Source organism: Empidonax traillii, unplaced genomic scaffold (genome assembly GCF_003031625.1).
Source record: "Empidonax traillii isolate 1590-97213 ecotype Southwest subspecies unplaced genomic scaffold, ASM303162v1 scaffold813:size283722, whole genome shotgun sequence".
In the NCBI taxonomy this organism is placed as follows: domain Eukaryota; kingdom Metazoa; phylum Chordata; class Aves; order Passeriformes; family Tyrannidae; genus Empidonax; species Empidonax traillii.
The window spans coordinates 176,609-193,055 of NW_020956006.1; the positions used below are offsets into that span (position 1 = coordinate 176,609).

Consider the following 16,447-nt stretch of genomic DNA (forward strand, 5'->3'; position numbering starts at 1 on the left):
CTGAGGGTTGGACTGGATGATCCTTGGGGGTCCCTTCCAGCTCAGCACATTCTGGGATTCTGGGATTCCCAACTCCCAGGGCTCAGCCCCTGCAGTCCAGAGCAATGCTCTGTGTGTCTCTGGCTCACTAAGGCCTGCACACCCAGCTCTGCTCTGGGAACACATCAGTTCTCAGCCACCCCAGTCAGGATGATAAATGTTAAACTCCCAGGCAGGTTTGTTCCTCCCACCTGACCCCCTGTTTGCTCTCTGTGCCGTGATTAAACACATGGCACAGGCCTACAGGCAACTTCTAGAGACCAGTCCAGGAACAATGACTTTTATTAGTGTGGTGGTTTCCTTGGCTGGATGCCGGGTGCCCACCCAGCCGCTCCATCAGCCCCCTTCCCAGCCAGACAGGGCAGAGAGAAAGGTGGGAAAACACCTGGTGGGTTGGGACAAGGCAGTTTATTAAAGCAGAAGCCAGGCAAAGAGAACACAGTTTATTCTCCACTTCCCACAAGCATCCTCTACAGTTGGTGGATCCATCTTTGGGTAGTATAATGTCACCAGACTGCTGGAATATGACACAGGGGTGCTTTGAACCACCTTCCTCCACGTAGCCAGCATGCAAGCAACATCCTCTGGGTCTTTGGGGGTGTCATCCCTTCTTAGAGTACTACAGATGATTTCCAGCACTGCTAATTCTCTCAAGTACTGGATACCTTCATCTGCAGTAACCCACTTCCTTGGGGAGTTCATTAGATCTTCCTTGAATGGACACCTTTCCCTCACACCCAAGAGCAGCCGTTTCCAAAGGCTGTAAATTGTTCTCTGCTTTGCAATTCCTCTTTCAGTGTTGCCATCTCTGGCAAGGGATCCCAGCTGTTGGGTTTCATCACCTTGCAGTTGTTGACGGTCAGCCCTGCTGTCCCAGCATCGAAGCAGCCAGGCAGGATGGTGGCTGTGATCTTTCTCTAAGTCCTGGAGTCCTGACGAGTCAGGGACGGGGTAACCTCAGATCCCTCTTTGATTTGTCTGACTTCCTCTGTTGAAGGACCAGCTTTTTTATCTGCCCCCTCCCCTCCTTCTACTCCTTCTCCTTCTTCCTCTTCCTCCTCTCCCTCCCTTACTAATCACTGCTAGGAACCTGTTGCTTGCCTTATCCATTTCTTCTTTGTCACTCCTGGGGCAATGACTGTTGTTGTTGTGGTTTCAGTCCCCACCTCACCCACAGTGTCCTCTATTGCAGTTTGGATCCCTGCCTCCACTACAGTCTTTTGAGAACATTGAACTGTGGCTGGATAAGCACAGGCCAGGCCCCAGTACAGAGCAAGAAGCTGCTGGTTTTGATTGGGGTAGGCAAGGCACCCTTCCATCAGGTGATGTGTCAGTTTGCTGGGGTCAAATACCTGTTCAGGTGTGAAGCCCCAGGGAATGGGAGGTGTCAAACGCCCTAGGAGCCTGCCCAGGTCCTTACACACCCTGCCACCCAGCAACTGGGCACCTCAGGGCACACCCCAGTGTATCAATCATCACCTAAAGTATGTTTCCTCCTGCACCAGGAGAACACCAGATTCCAAGAACTCCGTAATGTGCTGACAGTATTAGTCAGTAACAGTAACATTTCCAAACAGCTCCCATAAGGATTATCCAGGAGTGCAGCAGACTTCATTCTAAAGCCATTTATATCAATGCCAGGGAGGGGGGAAGGGTGTATTTCTCCACTGTTCCCAGATAGCTCCCCAGAAGACAACTCCCCAAGCACAGCAAGGCCATTAGTGTAAAAGCAAAGCACTGTTTAGATTAGTATGTTCCCAAAACTTAGCAAAATAAAATGATAAGCAGTGCAGCCAGCAAACTCTGTGTCCTGCACAGGAGCTTGCTATTCAATAGCTACTATTCCTATAGCATGAAAAAAAAAAATATATATATATATATACACAACTGCTTTTATCTCGCCCCCCCACTGGACTGTGGTGGTTTCCTTGGCTGGACGCCGGGTGCTCACCCAGCAGCTCCATCACTCCCCTTCCCAGCCAGGGGAGAGAGTAAGGTGGGAAAACACCTGGTGGGTTGGGACAAGGCAGTTTATTTAAAGCAAACAGCAGAGCAGAAGTCTGTGTGCACAAAAGCAAAGCAGAAGTTATCAGGGTTTGTTCCCTGCTCCCCACGAGCAGCCATGGGTGCTCCCCATCAGCAGGGCTGCAGCTCAGGGACCTCAGAGACAATGAATGCCCCCCTTCCTGCTCCTGCCTCAGCTTTTATATCTGAGCTGACATCACAGGGTCTGGAACATCCCTTTGGCCAGCTTGGGGCAGATGGCCTGGCTGTGTCCCCTCCCAGCATCTCCCTTTGATGGAGGAAGGAACGTTGTAGTGCTGATGCTCAGTGGGAGCCAAAACATCGGTGTGTTATCAACACCCTTCTGGCTGCCAGTGCAGAGCACAGCACTGGGAGAGCTGCTGGGGGGGAAAGGAATTCCAGCTCAGCCAGACCCAGTAAGTCTCTATGACCATGAAAAATTCTTTAAAATAACTCCTGTGCTGTATTTTTACTGTTGATTCCATTAAGCACATTGGATAATAACACTATTTTCAGTGTTTCTAAAATTTAGAAAATTAGCAAGAAACAGTTTATAACCACAACATCTGCTCACCTCTCAGCTTTCAACATCATACACGTGGCAAAGAAACAGCAAAGAACAAGGTCTGGAGAATTTCACAAGTGACTGGACTATCTGAGAGATTTGGAAAAGTCCACTAATTTTAAAACTACTTTGGAACATGAACTAGAAATAAAAATTAGATTTACATTTAATCTCAGAGGTGTGGAATATCAGGCTGCAGGCTGGGATCTTCCAGTGCTCCAGTGCAGCAGTGCAAGAATTACAGGCTCTGGATTTACAGCAGCCACCAGCCTGCTCCACATGTCCCTCTGCAGCTCTGTCACCCCTCCCAGGCTCTGTTATGGACATTGGCTTGGGCAAAACCTCAGCATTTAAGTGTTTAAATTGCCTGAGAAAGGCAATGCTGGGATTTGCAAAGAGGGGCGTGGTGGTGCCCCTAGACCTGCAGCAGCAGGGCCACCCCAGCCAGCACCCACTTGGCAGGGCTGTCCTTGGTTTTAAGGTTAAATGTCCACACGTAAGTTGGGCCTCTCTGGCGTGTTTTGTACAGAGGACAGGGATACATGCCCCTGGTATCCTGCTTGTCAGCAGGGATGGCCCTGATGAACAGGACGGGCATGGCTGGGGTGAGCTCCTTGAGCCTGGCATCGGTGATCAGCCCGGCCTGCAAAGGAAAGGAGACAAAGCTTAGATTTCCAAGGTGTCCATCAGCTGCTCCATCACAGCATCATCTGTGATTTTTATACAGGTTGGTCTTACTGGGGAAGTGCAAACAGCTTTCCTGAGCTCAAAGAGGCTGGATGAGTCTGAGGGAAGGAGGGTCTGGATCCAACACCTGCCCTGTCTCACCATGAACCTCTCTCAGCGAAGGTTATCTCGAGGGTACAGAGCCTGCCTCCCATCAGATGCTCAAATCCACACACACCTGAGCAGGACTGTGTGGGGGAACAATGTTCTTGGCTCTGTCCAGCCACTTCATGAACAAAGTTTTCACTTCTCTTGTTCTGGCTTCTACTGTGGTGCAGCTTGAGGCCATTTCCTCTTGTCCTATTGCCAGGCAACAAGGGACAGGATAAGAGGACACAGCCTCAGGCTGGGCCAGGGGAGGGGCAGGTTGGACATCAGGAGGAATTTCTTCCTGGAAAGGGTGGTCAGGCCCTGGCACGGGCTGCCCAGGGAGCTTTGGAGTGCCCAGCCCTGGAGGTGTCCAAGGCAGGCCTGGCCGTGGCACTCAGTGCTCTGGGCTGGGGACAGGGTGGGGATGGGGCACAGGGGGGATCCATGGGCTGGGAGGGCTTTTCCAACCTCAAGGATTCTGGGATTCTGGGATTATTCTCATGCAGCTCTTTCTCAAGGTTTTGCCAGAGCAGACTCCCCTCGTGGGAGGTGTTGCTTGTGGCAGGAGCAATGCTGGGCACCTGAACTGGGCTGGGGATGGAGAGCAACACTCACTGAAAGTCACCAAGTGAGGTTCCATCCCACCACCAAAATCTGAGCACTTGTCTGGGAAGTGAGATGCACACAGTGGTTTGTGTGGCCCCAAAAGGCACCACAGGCTGGTTTCCCCTCTCACAGGTGCTCACACCAACAAGTAGGATTCAACAATTCCTGAGGGAATATTGTCATTAAATATAAATCCCCGCTATCCCCTTCCGAGCAATGCCCTGCCCAGGCTGCCCAGCACAGGACAAGGGCAAGAAATCACCAGCTTGTTTCTCCCATTTGGGTTTCTCTGGGATCTTCTGTCTCCCCTTCTGACAATAAAATGCCCTGCACATCAATCCCTTTCCAGGGAGCTGCAAAATTGTTTAATGGAGGCTGGAGAGACCAAATGAAAACAAATAGAGGAAGAGAAATAAAAAGCTTTTCAGCGCTAAAGAAACGGCCTTTCCCTGCAGCTGAGCCTCACATATCATTATTATTTCCAGTTCTCTTACGTCAGGGCTCTGGGATGAGGTTCAGCCTCTCCAGGAGTTTATTTAGTTCTGCAAATGAGTGAAGAAAAATAATCCCTCTTGCCACACACCTCAGTTTAATTGTACTAATGCCATCTGTTATACTGAGCTGTGATAAATCCAGCTTTCATTTAGGATTTTATATTTTCAGTGTGCTGAACAAACATTAAATAATTCTTATAACACCTTGAAAAGTAGCTATTTATTAAACATTTTTATGCACTCTTTTGAAATCTACATCTTTCAGTTCTGAGACTGGATTTTGATCAGTTCTCTTTCTTTTTTTTTTTTTAACTGCTGGGAATGCTTCAAATCAAATTTCCAAGAGATATTCTACCTGTTTCTGGGTTAACAAGAGCTGAAATCTTTCTGAGGTAACTTCATGTAACACAGCATTTTGTTATGTCTGGGCTGATTTGCATTTGCATTTTTTATTGCTCTTAAGATCAGAAATTAATTCTACTCTGAAAGCAATTTTTTTCCTGACTACTGGCAAAGCTTTTCCTGGTGCAAAGCTCAGAGAGCTCAGGCCTCAGGTCCTGACAAAGCTCCTTCTGCTTGTCCTGCCTTCCCACCAGGCCACTGAGAGGGGACAGGTCAGCGGGTCTGAAGACACAAACCAGCTCTCACAAGGCAGGGATGGGGAATGATGGGCCCAGCTCCAGGTCCAGTGAGACAACACCCATCACCCCCTCACTCTGTGTGCACACTGAGGTGTCACCAGCACAGGTGCCCTCCCAGCACAGCCCAGCTGGGGTCAGTTGGCCCAAGGACCCCCAGCTCGGCCGCCTTTGGGCCACTGATTGCGGGGTAAAGGGGTTGGTGACCAGTAGAGGAGCAGCAGAAACATCACCCCAAAGGGGTCCAGAGAGTGATGGGGTTTGTGGCTTCAACTGGACTAGGGAAATGAGAAGAAATTCTTCCCTGTGAGGGTGGGCAGGCCCTGGCACAGGTTGCCCAGAGAAGCTGTGGCTGCCCCATCCCTGGAAGTGTCCAAGGCCAGGTTGGACGGGGTTGGAGCAACCTGGGCTGGTGGGAGGTGTCCCTGCCCATTAGAGGAGCTTTAAGGTCCTTTCCAACCCAACCCACTCCATGATTCCATGGGCTGGGCTGTCTGCACATGGCAAGGCTTCTCTTACCACACGTGGTGTAAAAGCCACCTCTCCCCTTGGGGAGTTGCAGGGTACACACACTGGGCATCAAACTCGGCATTGCTGGGAGCAGGAAGGCCAGGAATCCATCAGCAAGGCTCCCCTGGTTTGAGATAAAATGCCTCAGAGTGTCCTCAGTCAAAGCACCTCTCACTGAGTGCCACTGACTGGAACAGGGCTGCAGCAACACATCATTTGCACCCAAAATAATCTGCTTAGTTTCATTTCATCTAATAGCTGCCTGCTGGTTTGTAATGAATGTTTTATAAATTTAAGACACCCAAGGGCAAACATAAATGTTTAAATAAATAGAAAAATGTGCGTGGCAGAACATAGAGGGACTTTTTCCCTTTTTTGGAGGCACAAAATAAATGTGAAATATTCTTTTAAGAGTGGAGGTGTTCCACAGAGGATTCTTCTAAATACAGCCTGCCATTTTTATCAGAGGAGTAATTTGGAAGGAGTATACAACCCAAAAGAGATGTGCACCTGTTTTAAAAGTCCTGCATCCATTAATATACTGGTGCTCACTGGATTACAGGTCAAATTAATAGTTCCACTCAGTGGAAATGATATTTCAGTGTGAGCAGCAACCCATGAAAATATCCTTTTCCTTTCTGAAATAAATTGAAGCATGATACCCAGAGATTATGAATGGTTCCATAAAGGTACTTGCTCAGTATCTTTCAATCACAAGGAAAATGTAATCAGAAAAACACAGTTGCTGAACTGGGATGGTCCCTGCAGACAAAGCTCATTGCTGAATGCAATCACCTGCACGAGTTATTAGGGGGAGGCAGAGGGGAGAAGCCACGTGTTTCCCGAAAGATTTCTGGCTTTGCACCACCAAAACTTCTTACTCTTCCCTACCAGCCCTGCCTGGAGCTGGGAAAAACCCAGGCAAAACCTGGGCAGAACTCAGTTCTAGTAATGGTGGCAAGGGTGGTAAAGGAAAATGTAACCCCAGTCACTGGAATTCTTTTAAATGGAGTATTTGATATGCATGACCAGGAGTTTTTTTAAACTTTCTCTGTTGTGTTGTGTTGGTCCAGCTGATTTGTATCTGTCAGATGTCGGGGTTTGAGGGCAGCTGAAGTGCAGTGCTCCCTGTGGTGAGGGTGGTGATGCCAGGGGGTTTGTGTGTGGCAGCCACATCACAGAGCAGGGAATGGTCAGGGAACTGTGGGACCAGGGCTGGGAAATGGACTGGGCTGGTCTCTGTTCTGCTGCTGGGACTTCTGCTGCGAGCAGAGCAAAACCATGGAGGGGATCTGACACGACACCCACACGAGACCTTCACTGCAACCCCTTGATTGCAAACTGCCTGTGCCCATGTTCCTGACTGCCTGTAGCTTTCCAGACCCAATGTACACATCAGCCCATCTCCAGAGTGAAAAAGGACCTGCAAGTTTGACCTTCCCAAGGATTTGGGATCAAGTGCACTGGATGGTAGCACTCAGTGAGGTCAAAGCTTTGCCTGATTTCCCGTCCTTCATGAAGAACCATTGCAGAGAGGGAGCTGACAAGTAAGTAGTGAGTGTTGGACATTAACTGCAAGGTCAGCCTGGGATTCAGGATCTCACAGGCTCCTCAGCAGCTGCCCACCAAGTCCCACAGCAGATAAAGTGACATCTTCAAGGTTAAGACTTGGAGTCTGAAGAGCTGGGTCTGGGTAAAGAGCTGTGTCTGACACAAAAGCCTCTTCTTGTAAGAGGGTAAACTTGACACAGATCAGAAGGTTCTGGGTGACCCACTTTGGTCAGTGTTCTCTCTCTCACAGATCCCTGGCAGCAGCAGCAGCAGAGCACAGGAAGAGCTGCAGGAACCACTGTCCTTGGATTCCCACACACAGCACACACTGGGAATCACAGCCCCACAGGCCAGGCAGCTCACAGAGCCAGACCCAGTGGGAACTGTCAGTCTGAGGGCTCTGGCTCTGCAGGCTGTGCTCCTGCAGCTGACAACTGTCAGAAGGACTCACAGGGAGAGCTGTGCTCCTTGGGATGCTGTTCCAAGAGGAGGCCACAGCTCCTCAGGCAGGTGCCCAAGGGGCGGGTATGGTCCCAGCCTTGGCTACCTGAGGCTGTGCTCCAGCTGAAAGGTATCCCCTCATCCAGAGGGGGAAGGAAGAGCAAGGGACACTCACTGTGTTCTGCTTGTCCAGGGTCAGCCCACCCCCCCTCCTAAAGTCACTAGCCTGAGTCCACGTGGACCACATGGGTTAGACCTTCATCAAGCCTGACTAAGGGAATGGATAAAGAATGTGATTCATTTCTGGTCACATCCTGCAGCACCTGACAGTGGAAGCACAGTGCTGTGGGGGTGGCACACCCCACCCATCCAGCCCTGAGGATGTGAGCACGTAGGAAATCAGAGCCCTCTCCTCTCTCCCCACTGCTGCCAAACAGGCAACAGAGTAGTGATCCCACAAAAATCTGTCCCTTTTGGAGGCAGCAGTGAAACCACACCATGTGGAGGTGTGGGGACAGTGCCAGGTCCTCTGCCAGGTGTGTCTGTGGCAGCACCTCAAGTACTGCCCACAGCTCAGTCGATGTGCCCCTGGGCTGAGTTCACCTTGGACAGGCTGGATGTGTCAGTCCAAGCTGAGCACCCTGGACTCCCTTCCCAGCCATGGATCTGAGCTCCAAAGGGTGATTCCTCTGACTACCTTAGCCACCCACTCTGGGCCACCCAGGAGAGGCCCAGATCTCCCATCTGTCCTTCCTGAAGAGGCAGCTCAGATGGCTATTTCAGATGAGAGCCTGTCCAGGCTGAGAAGTTTCCTGAGTGCCAGGGAATAAGGACATGACATCCATGGCTTCCCTCCCAACCAAAGAGCCTTGGTGAGCTCACCTGTGCATCCCAGCGTGCTCCTTCCATGAACAGCCCATGGACATAGGCCCCTTCCCGAGGGGGGCTGGCAAAATCCTCTCTGCTCTTCTTCGTCACATCACACTGCAGGGCCATCCTGTCCAAAGGCCACTTGTTCTTGCGGGCTGTGGTCTGCATGATGGCTGTCAGGATGGACTGGGGGTTGAAGAACCCACCGAGCCACACGGTGGAGGGCAAGGAGAAGTCTCCAGTCCAGGTGTCCAGCTCGCTGATGCGGGCGAGGAGGTCGGTGAACCACGTGCCCAGGCTGGCTGTGGAAGGGTAAGACCTCCTGCCCCAGGACTCGGGCACCATGTCCAGGAAGAGGGCATTCTGCAGGCTCTCCATGTCACTGGTCATGGTCAGCTCTCCCTGTGGGAGAAAGGGCACAATCAGCACTAACAGTTGTTTAGCAGAGGCTGTTCAAGCAGAAGCTGGGCTGGAACGTGAGGAACAGCAGCTCACCCCACACACTCACTGCTGGTCATGGACTGTGAAGGGCTTCAAGAGTTTGGGGTTTTCCTGAACACCTTCTATTGCACATTCCTGCATCCTCACCTTCTCTGCTGTAAACACACTACTGGGAGGAAAAGCTGTGGGACAGTAAAGGGGTGTTCCTCAGTTGTCCCCTTTTTTTCTTTTTCTGTTTGGACTTGTGGAGTGAAGATTTGTTAGAGCCAATTTTCAAAGGTTCAGAGCTGTTCTCATTCACTGCCAGGGCAGGACACCAAAGTCTTTGATGATCTACTCCAAAACTGTCCAAATGTTTGTTAAGTCAAGTCCTCTCCCCTCCTCTCCTCCACTTCCCCTCCCTCCTCTCCTCATCTATCGCTTTGCAGTGCAAGATTTTCTTTTTAACTTCATGTGTTGTCTGCAAATGTAATCACAGTTCCTTCCACAGCAGGGAAACACACAACAAATTAAGATATGATTCAGCCAAGGGAGATAAAGAGAAAGGTTTGTCTTATCCTTTATGCAGCAATTAATTAGTTTTAAAGCTTTGAGAAACCTGGATCACTTTTGTTCAGGCAGAAGAGCTGGAACATCACTGCCTGGCCAAAAAGGGGTTCTGCACATCAACAACACAGCCCTCTTGAACTCGAGGTGCTCTGCAGAGGGTTCCCAGGGTCTGAGAGACTAAAATTAAGAAAATTCCAAAGCCAACTGGACCAGGTCCCAGATAACCTGTCCCTGCTTTGGGGATGGGGTTGGACTAGACAATATCCTGAACAACTAATCTGTGATTCTGCCCCATTCAAACCAAGCAAGGCCGTAAATAAAAAACCTGCAAACACAGGCTCAGCTTCCCCTGTATGGAATGATCAGATAATGTTGATCACTGGTTTCCATTATAAAAACTTCCTTTTGTCCCCTTATCATTTCACCAGAATTTATGTGACTTACAGTTTCTCTTTGCCTCAGGCTGAGTGTTTTTGGAAAGATTAACTGAAATCAGTTGAGCCATTGCTGAGAACAAGGGTGAGGGAATTGGGTCAGTCTATTCACATTAGAAAATTCCAGCTGTTCTTTCCCAGGATGTCAGTGCCTCCAGCCATGAGGTCAGCAGAGGTGCCCTGTACTGGGGCCACAAAAATCCATGAAGCTTTAGCGAAAGTTGAAATCTGCTCAAAGAAACTCACCCCCCCCCCCACACACACACGTTTGGCAATTCTTGGCACACCCAGCAGTTCAAAATCTTTGCAGTTTGTTCCTGTGCTGACCATTCTGACCTGCAGGTCCCACTGACAGGCTCCAGAGGGACAAGGTCACAGCTGGACACCCACCAGAGCAAGGGACACAGGAAGGTGCCCTTGGAGATGGAACACCAACAAATGGAAGCTGTGCATGGAGTGACTGAGGCTTTGAACACCAGAATCATGGAATGGTTAAAACTGGAAAAGACCTTTAAGATCACCAAGTCCAACCATCAACCCACCACCACCATGCTCACCACTAAATCATCTCCTCAAGTGCCACATCCACATGTTTTTTGAACATTCCCAGGGATGGTGACTCCACCACTGCCTTGGACAGCTGTGCCAGGACTGTATAACCATTTCTATGAAGAAATTTTCCCTAATGTTCAATCTAAACCTTCCCTGGTACAGCTTGAGGCTGTTTCCTCTTGTCCTGCCCCTTTTTCCCTGGGAGCAGAACTTGACCCCCACCTCTCTCCAGCCTCCTTAGGGCAAACCAGGCTTGCTCTGGGGCCAGCAAGTACTTCTGCAGGGAGCCCAGATCCTCCACCTTGGCCAGGACAGGAACACCCTGAACCAGCCACGGTCCTGGGAGCTGCTGGGTGACAACTTCAACAAGGCCTTTGGACACACACCTGCCCCATACACTGCTGTGTGGGAGAAAGGAGAGGTGTCAGCTGAACTCAGGCCTTGGAAATATCCACGGAAGCACTTCTGCTTTTTAGAACTTGACTTATAACCCTATTTTTTTCTCTTTTTTTCCCCTTTTTCTTTTTCTTTTCTTCTTCTTCTCCTCCTTCTTCTTTTCTTCTCCTTCTTCTTTTTTTTCTTCTTCTTCTTCTCCTCCTTTTTCTTCTTCTCCTCCTTTTTCTTCTTCTCCTCCTTTTTCTTCTTCTTTTCTTCTCCTTCTTCATCTTTTTCTTCTTCTTCTTCTCCTTCTTCAGCTTTTTCTTCTTTTTCCTCTTCTCCTTCATTTTCATCATCATCTTCTTCTTCTTCTTCATATTTTTCTTGTTATTTTTTTTTCTCTTATTCCATTCCTGTGAGAAATTCTAACCATCCACAATAAAATCCATTTTGTCTGGCAATAAGCAAGGGCAGAACTTCAAGGGGAAGTCCCCAACACCCAACAATTCCAACGGGAGCTCAGAGGACTTCTGTATTGCCCCATGCCTGGAAGATGCTGCAGCCCTGGGATCTCTAATCAGATTCCTCCGCCCTTCCAGGATCTGTGGATTTCCCTGGGAAATGTTCCTGTCTCACCAGGAGGGACTGGTACAAGGCAGGATTAAACCTCTGCCACGCCCTCTGAACCTGCTGGGTTCCCCCGAGGAGAACAGATTAGGGAGGACAGAGAAAATCAGGAGTACAAAGGGTTTAAGGTCTTTGAAGATGAGAGAAACAAAGGAGGTTAAATGGAAAGGTGGGATATTTGCAGTGGTACTAACACATGAGGAACAGCTGCAACCACCTTTCAAAACACACCCCACCTGTGCCATCCCAGGTGAGTCTCTGCCTCCTCACAATTTCTGTTCCATGATTTTACAGCTCTGGGGAATCTCAAAATGATGGGTCAGGTGGTCAAAGGGCTGTGAAGTCCTGGGTAACCCCAAGCACAAAGGTGCAACACAGATGACAGGTGGCTCATGCTGGCACTTGCCATGAAGCGACAGAACCACCAGGCAGTGCAAGCCCAGAGGTTTCCTCTTGGGCACCTGTGTTTCACTTTCTCCATAACACACTCGGAGACAATCTCCTGATCCAGCATCAAAGCTCAGCCTGTGGAAGAACAGAGGGGCTGGCAGGAGCTTCTCCAGGCTGTCAGCATGGGCTGACCCACCAGGGCAGTTGTCCTGACCTTGTTATTGAACATTGGCCACAAACCCTGAAGCAACATTGCGATTCCTTCTTCGTTCATAGCCTGTAGGTCATCATCTCCCATCTTAGGAGAAACTGGTCATGGAAAGGAAGTATCAATAATTTAAAGCCATGACAAGTCCATAGAGGAAGAAAAAATAGTCTGAGGAGCAAAGTCCCACACTGGCCATAGCAGGACACTGAGATAGGAGGATTTCGCACTCCCGGAAGGGTTTTAACATGGGAAGAAGTGTTGCAAAATGTGTGCAAGCAGTCAAATTGATTTAAAGACATAACCCCCGATCATATATCATGTCTAGTTTTACTTTCAGGAAACAAATGAATTAGCAAATGTAATTCTCAGCAAGGCTTGAGAAAAGCAATTTTTAAAACCTGTGCACCCAAGCATAATGTCAGAGTCTCCTGTGAGGGTTCGAAGCATCTACAGCAGCAATCTCATATAGTTGTCCAAACACAATTATGCATAAATTTGCATTTCAGATGCTGAATACTAAAGTGCATCTGAAATGACTCAAGTTACTTTTTTTCATTTTATTTTTCCCAAATGCTGGGAGTAATTTTCATTAAAGACACCCTTGAAGGAAACCCTAATCAGCCTGCAGCCATTTCCTCCAGATGAGCACACTATTGTCACAAATTGTTTTCTCAGTTCAGGTTATTTTCACTTGATACAGTGAAACACCCCGTTAGCCTATTGAAATTTGGTCTAACTTGGTTATTCTAGAATATATATGATCCTCATTTTGGAGGCTTATCCTTCACCCAAATTGCAGAACGGGAGATCTGCTTGCAAAGATGAGGCTGGTGTAGCATTAACATGCAAGTGCTTCAGCCCAGCCTCTGGTCCCACCCAAGTCAGCCAGAACAAGGGGCTTTGAAGTGCAACGTGCCAGTTATTTTTGATGGCTACCAGTCTATTGCAATTTCTCTTCTTCTTAATGGGATGTCTCCTATTTTTGGACCAAACAATCACTTTCCGCTACAAAGACACAATGAATTATTCAAAAAATTCAAATTAGGCCTGACATTTCCAAATCGCCTTCTTTTGGCAGACAGTCAGTTAAAAAACAGTAAGATTTGCTTCCTCTGGGCTTTATTTATTCTCTGCTGAGCTCTGAGGCTCCTGGTTTGTAAACTCTCCTCCTCTGAGAGCTGTCAGTGCAGACCCCCAGCCCCAGGGATTAATGAGCTCCAGCAGCTCTCACAGGAGCTGCTTTGGGAAGGAACAATTGGGAAGGAACAGTTAAAGTAGGAGTGTGAAGGCCAGCTTTCAAGTCAGGGCAGCAGAAGGAGCCATCAGCATTCCCTGGCTGCTCCATGGTCCCCACGGCATGGGAAGGGACAGGGGGAGTGCTGGGCAGTGCTGTGGGTCATGCACGACATCGCTCTCAGCTCGTCAGGGACCCACAAGTGCCTGCAGACACAGAAGAGCTGGGCTCAGGCTGTGCCAGAGGAGGGCTAGGCTGGATATTAGGAATGGGTTGTAAAGCACTGGAACATGCTGTGGTGGAGTTACCATCCCTGGAAGTGTTCAAAAATCACCTGGATATGGACATGGCTTAGAGGGGAACATGTTGGTGGCGCTGGGTTGATGGCTGGAATGATGATCTTCAAGGTCTTTTCCAACCATAAGGATTCCATGAACTGCCCATTGGTGGGCCCTTCAAATATGACTCTTCAGCCAACAGCAGATGAAGAAATGCTGACCCATATTGATGGTGCTGCTCATCCCATAGGAGAGAGTCACAGATTCAAAGAATTCTGAGCTGGAGGGAACCCACAAAGATTATCCAGTCCAACCCTCAGCCCTGCACAGCCCCATCCCCAAGAGTCACCCCCTGTGCCCCAGAGGATCATCCAAAGCCTCCTGCAGCTCTGGCAGCCTTGGGGCTGTGCCCACTGCCCTGGGGAGCCTGTTCAGTGCCCAACCAGCCTGTGGGGGAAGAACCTTTTGCTGAGATCCACCCTGAGCCTGCCCTGACACAACATCAAACTGTTTCCTCACAGTTCTCCTCCAGTCCTGGTCTTGGGTGCCTGAATTCCCCCTCAGGTGCTGAGGCTGCTCTAGTGATTACAGGTCCCTGTTCTGCAGGTACCACCTCCTGCCCTGCCCTGATTTATGGCAGGGTTTTGGGGAGAAGTTTCCACCCTGTATTGTTGACTCCTGGCTTTTATTCTCTCTGTGGTTTATTTAAGCCTGTGCATTCCCTCATTCCCCCATCAATATTAAACAGCATATTCTTCCCCACATTAAATCTAATTGCCACACATTGTCCAAGTCGCAATTATATCTTGTTTGCTGCTCTAGGATTGAAACATTAAATCACTCAAGTTTACCTGTCTGAGAAAACAGAATTTTCAATTCCACTGGCTTATGCTAGAAAATAAAGGAAATCTGTTTGTAATAATTGACTACATAAATATCAGCCTATTTTAAACTGGACTGTCCACACAGGCCACCACAAAGTGGCTGTGATATGTCTCTCTTTAATGAAGACAATAAGCTGCAGCAAATGCAGTGCAGACACATGTGCAGGATTCAGGGTACAGCTCACACACTGGGATTTGGGAACAGCCCAGTCCCATCCCTGCAGAGCTGCTGCCCAAATCGCTGAGCCAACTCTGCCCCTCCTTGTGCCACTGCAGGGAGGGCCCTTGGAGATCTCTCTTCCAAGCTGCCCTCAGGAGGGGGCTGAGATGTCATTCCATCTCAAGACAGGCCCTCCTTTCCCACCCCGTGGCTCTTCCTGTCAATGGGTTGGGCCAAAGCCATTGCAGATCCTTCAGGCAGATGGTTCCCACACTGTGCAAACTGGTTTTGGGAGCTGAGAGTTTTGGTGAAATGGGATGACAACCTGTCATTCCAGAGATGATGGAGCAGGGAATGTCCAGCATCTGCTGTCCTTAACTGCTGCTTCATCCCATGGAATCCCTGCTCTGTGGGGACCAGGGACGGCCCCCAGGGAATGGCTGGAGCTGTGTCAGGGCAGGCTCAGGTTGGATCTCAGCAAAAGGTTCTTCCCCCAGAAGTCTTGCTGCAGGACACCAGGAACAGCCAGGCAGGTCCTCACTCAGTGGCAGTGCAGCCTGATCCCTGCTGGTTTATCCCCCAATGGACAATCAGAGCCATTATATTTTGTCCCACCAACTACATGGGAGGGGATGCAGGAGATGATTTCTACCAGTGGATGCAGCATCAATCACAGCCCTCCTTCGTACCCTGCTGAGCCCAGAAATCTGCATCTCTGCTGGTGTGGCCAAAGGCAGCACCCAGAGGGACACAGAATCACCCTCCTGCAGCTGAGTTTCATTTCTTACCAGGGTGGAGAAGCAGCTGCAGTGGAGCATCAGGAATGGTGTCTCCCTAGGGTGGATCTGTCCTGGCCCTCCTCCATCAGCAGGTGACAGACTCACCAAGGGGAGATGTACCTCTTCCAAAACTTGCAGTTTTAGGCTTTTTCTCTTACAGTTCTGAACATTTTGTGTCCTCATACACAACCAATTCTTTTATTTCAGCCCAGCTTGTGCCTCTAAGACACTGTGTTCCAATTTCCCCCATACCTGAACATTTTATGAAAAGGTGTGATTTTTGGCTCACCTTTAAATAGGCCACGTCCCAATTTCTAAATGACCTGCTGTTGCTGTGCCACAATATGGGGTGGCCAGAAGTGCTTGCTCTGTGTTCCCAAAGCACAGGCAGTGCTGTTTGTGTAATCCCTCCCCCTGCCTGAGGACACCGTGCCGTTTCAAATCCATCTGTGAGCCCTTCCCATGGAGCCAAGATGGGTTTGCAGCCAGCAGCACGTGAGCACTTTTACTCCCTGAGACCCCTTCCGTTCCCTGAGCACCATTCCCCAGGCTTGTCCAGCAGTCCCACCTTCAGGCCCAGCTCCAGTTCCAGCAGTGAGCGCCTGATCTCCCCGGTGAGGACGTTCATGCGCTCGCACTCCTGCAGGGCGACCACAGCGTAGGGCGTCCTCTGCTCCACCCTGGCCATCAGCTCTGCCATGTTGAACTCCTCACTCAGCTTCTCCAGCATCTCTTCCAGAAGGTCTTTCACCTGTGTGCCAAAGGGGGCAGAGAGGAATGGGCATGAGTGACCCCAGAGACTCCTTAGCTCGGCGGCCTGAACGCAGCAGGAGAACTCCACCTGCCAGGCAGTGACCCCAAAGCCACCCGTGTCACCTGCACTGGGCACAGCACCTTTTTTTGGTGCAGTTTTTGGCACCACAGTATAAGGAAGATCTGAAACCATTAGAGAGTGTCCAAAGGAGGCCACGAGGATGG

At 49.7% G+C, this 16,447-nt stretch overlaps 1 protein-coding gene across 2 annotated transcripts in view; it reads right to left on the reverse strand.

The window, feature by feature from the left end:
- Positions 1–2,954: 2,954 nt before the first annotated feature.
- LOC114066801 (dynein heavy chain 9, axonemal-like) overlaps positions 2,955–16,447 on the reverse strand; it is an 82,491-nt gene continuing 68,998 nt past the window's right edge. Inside the window, exons 14-16 of one of the 2 annotated variants that reach the window (XM_027901784.1) lie at positions 16,038–16,220; positions 8,568–8,957; positions 3,045–3,272 (exon numbers count right to left, since the gene is read on the reverse strand). In XM_027901784.1, the coding sequence (XP_027757585.1) occupies positions 3,045–3,272; positions 8,568–8,957; positions 16,038–16,220 (801 nt within the window). Of the gene's footprint in view, positions 3,273–8,567; positions 8,958–16,037; positions 16,221–16,447 lie in introns of both variants that reach the window. The other variant, XM_027901783.1, reaches the window with a different exon arrangement.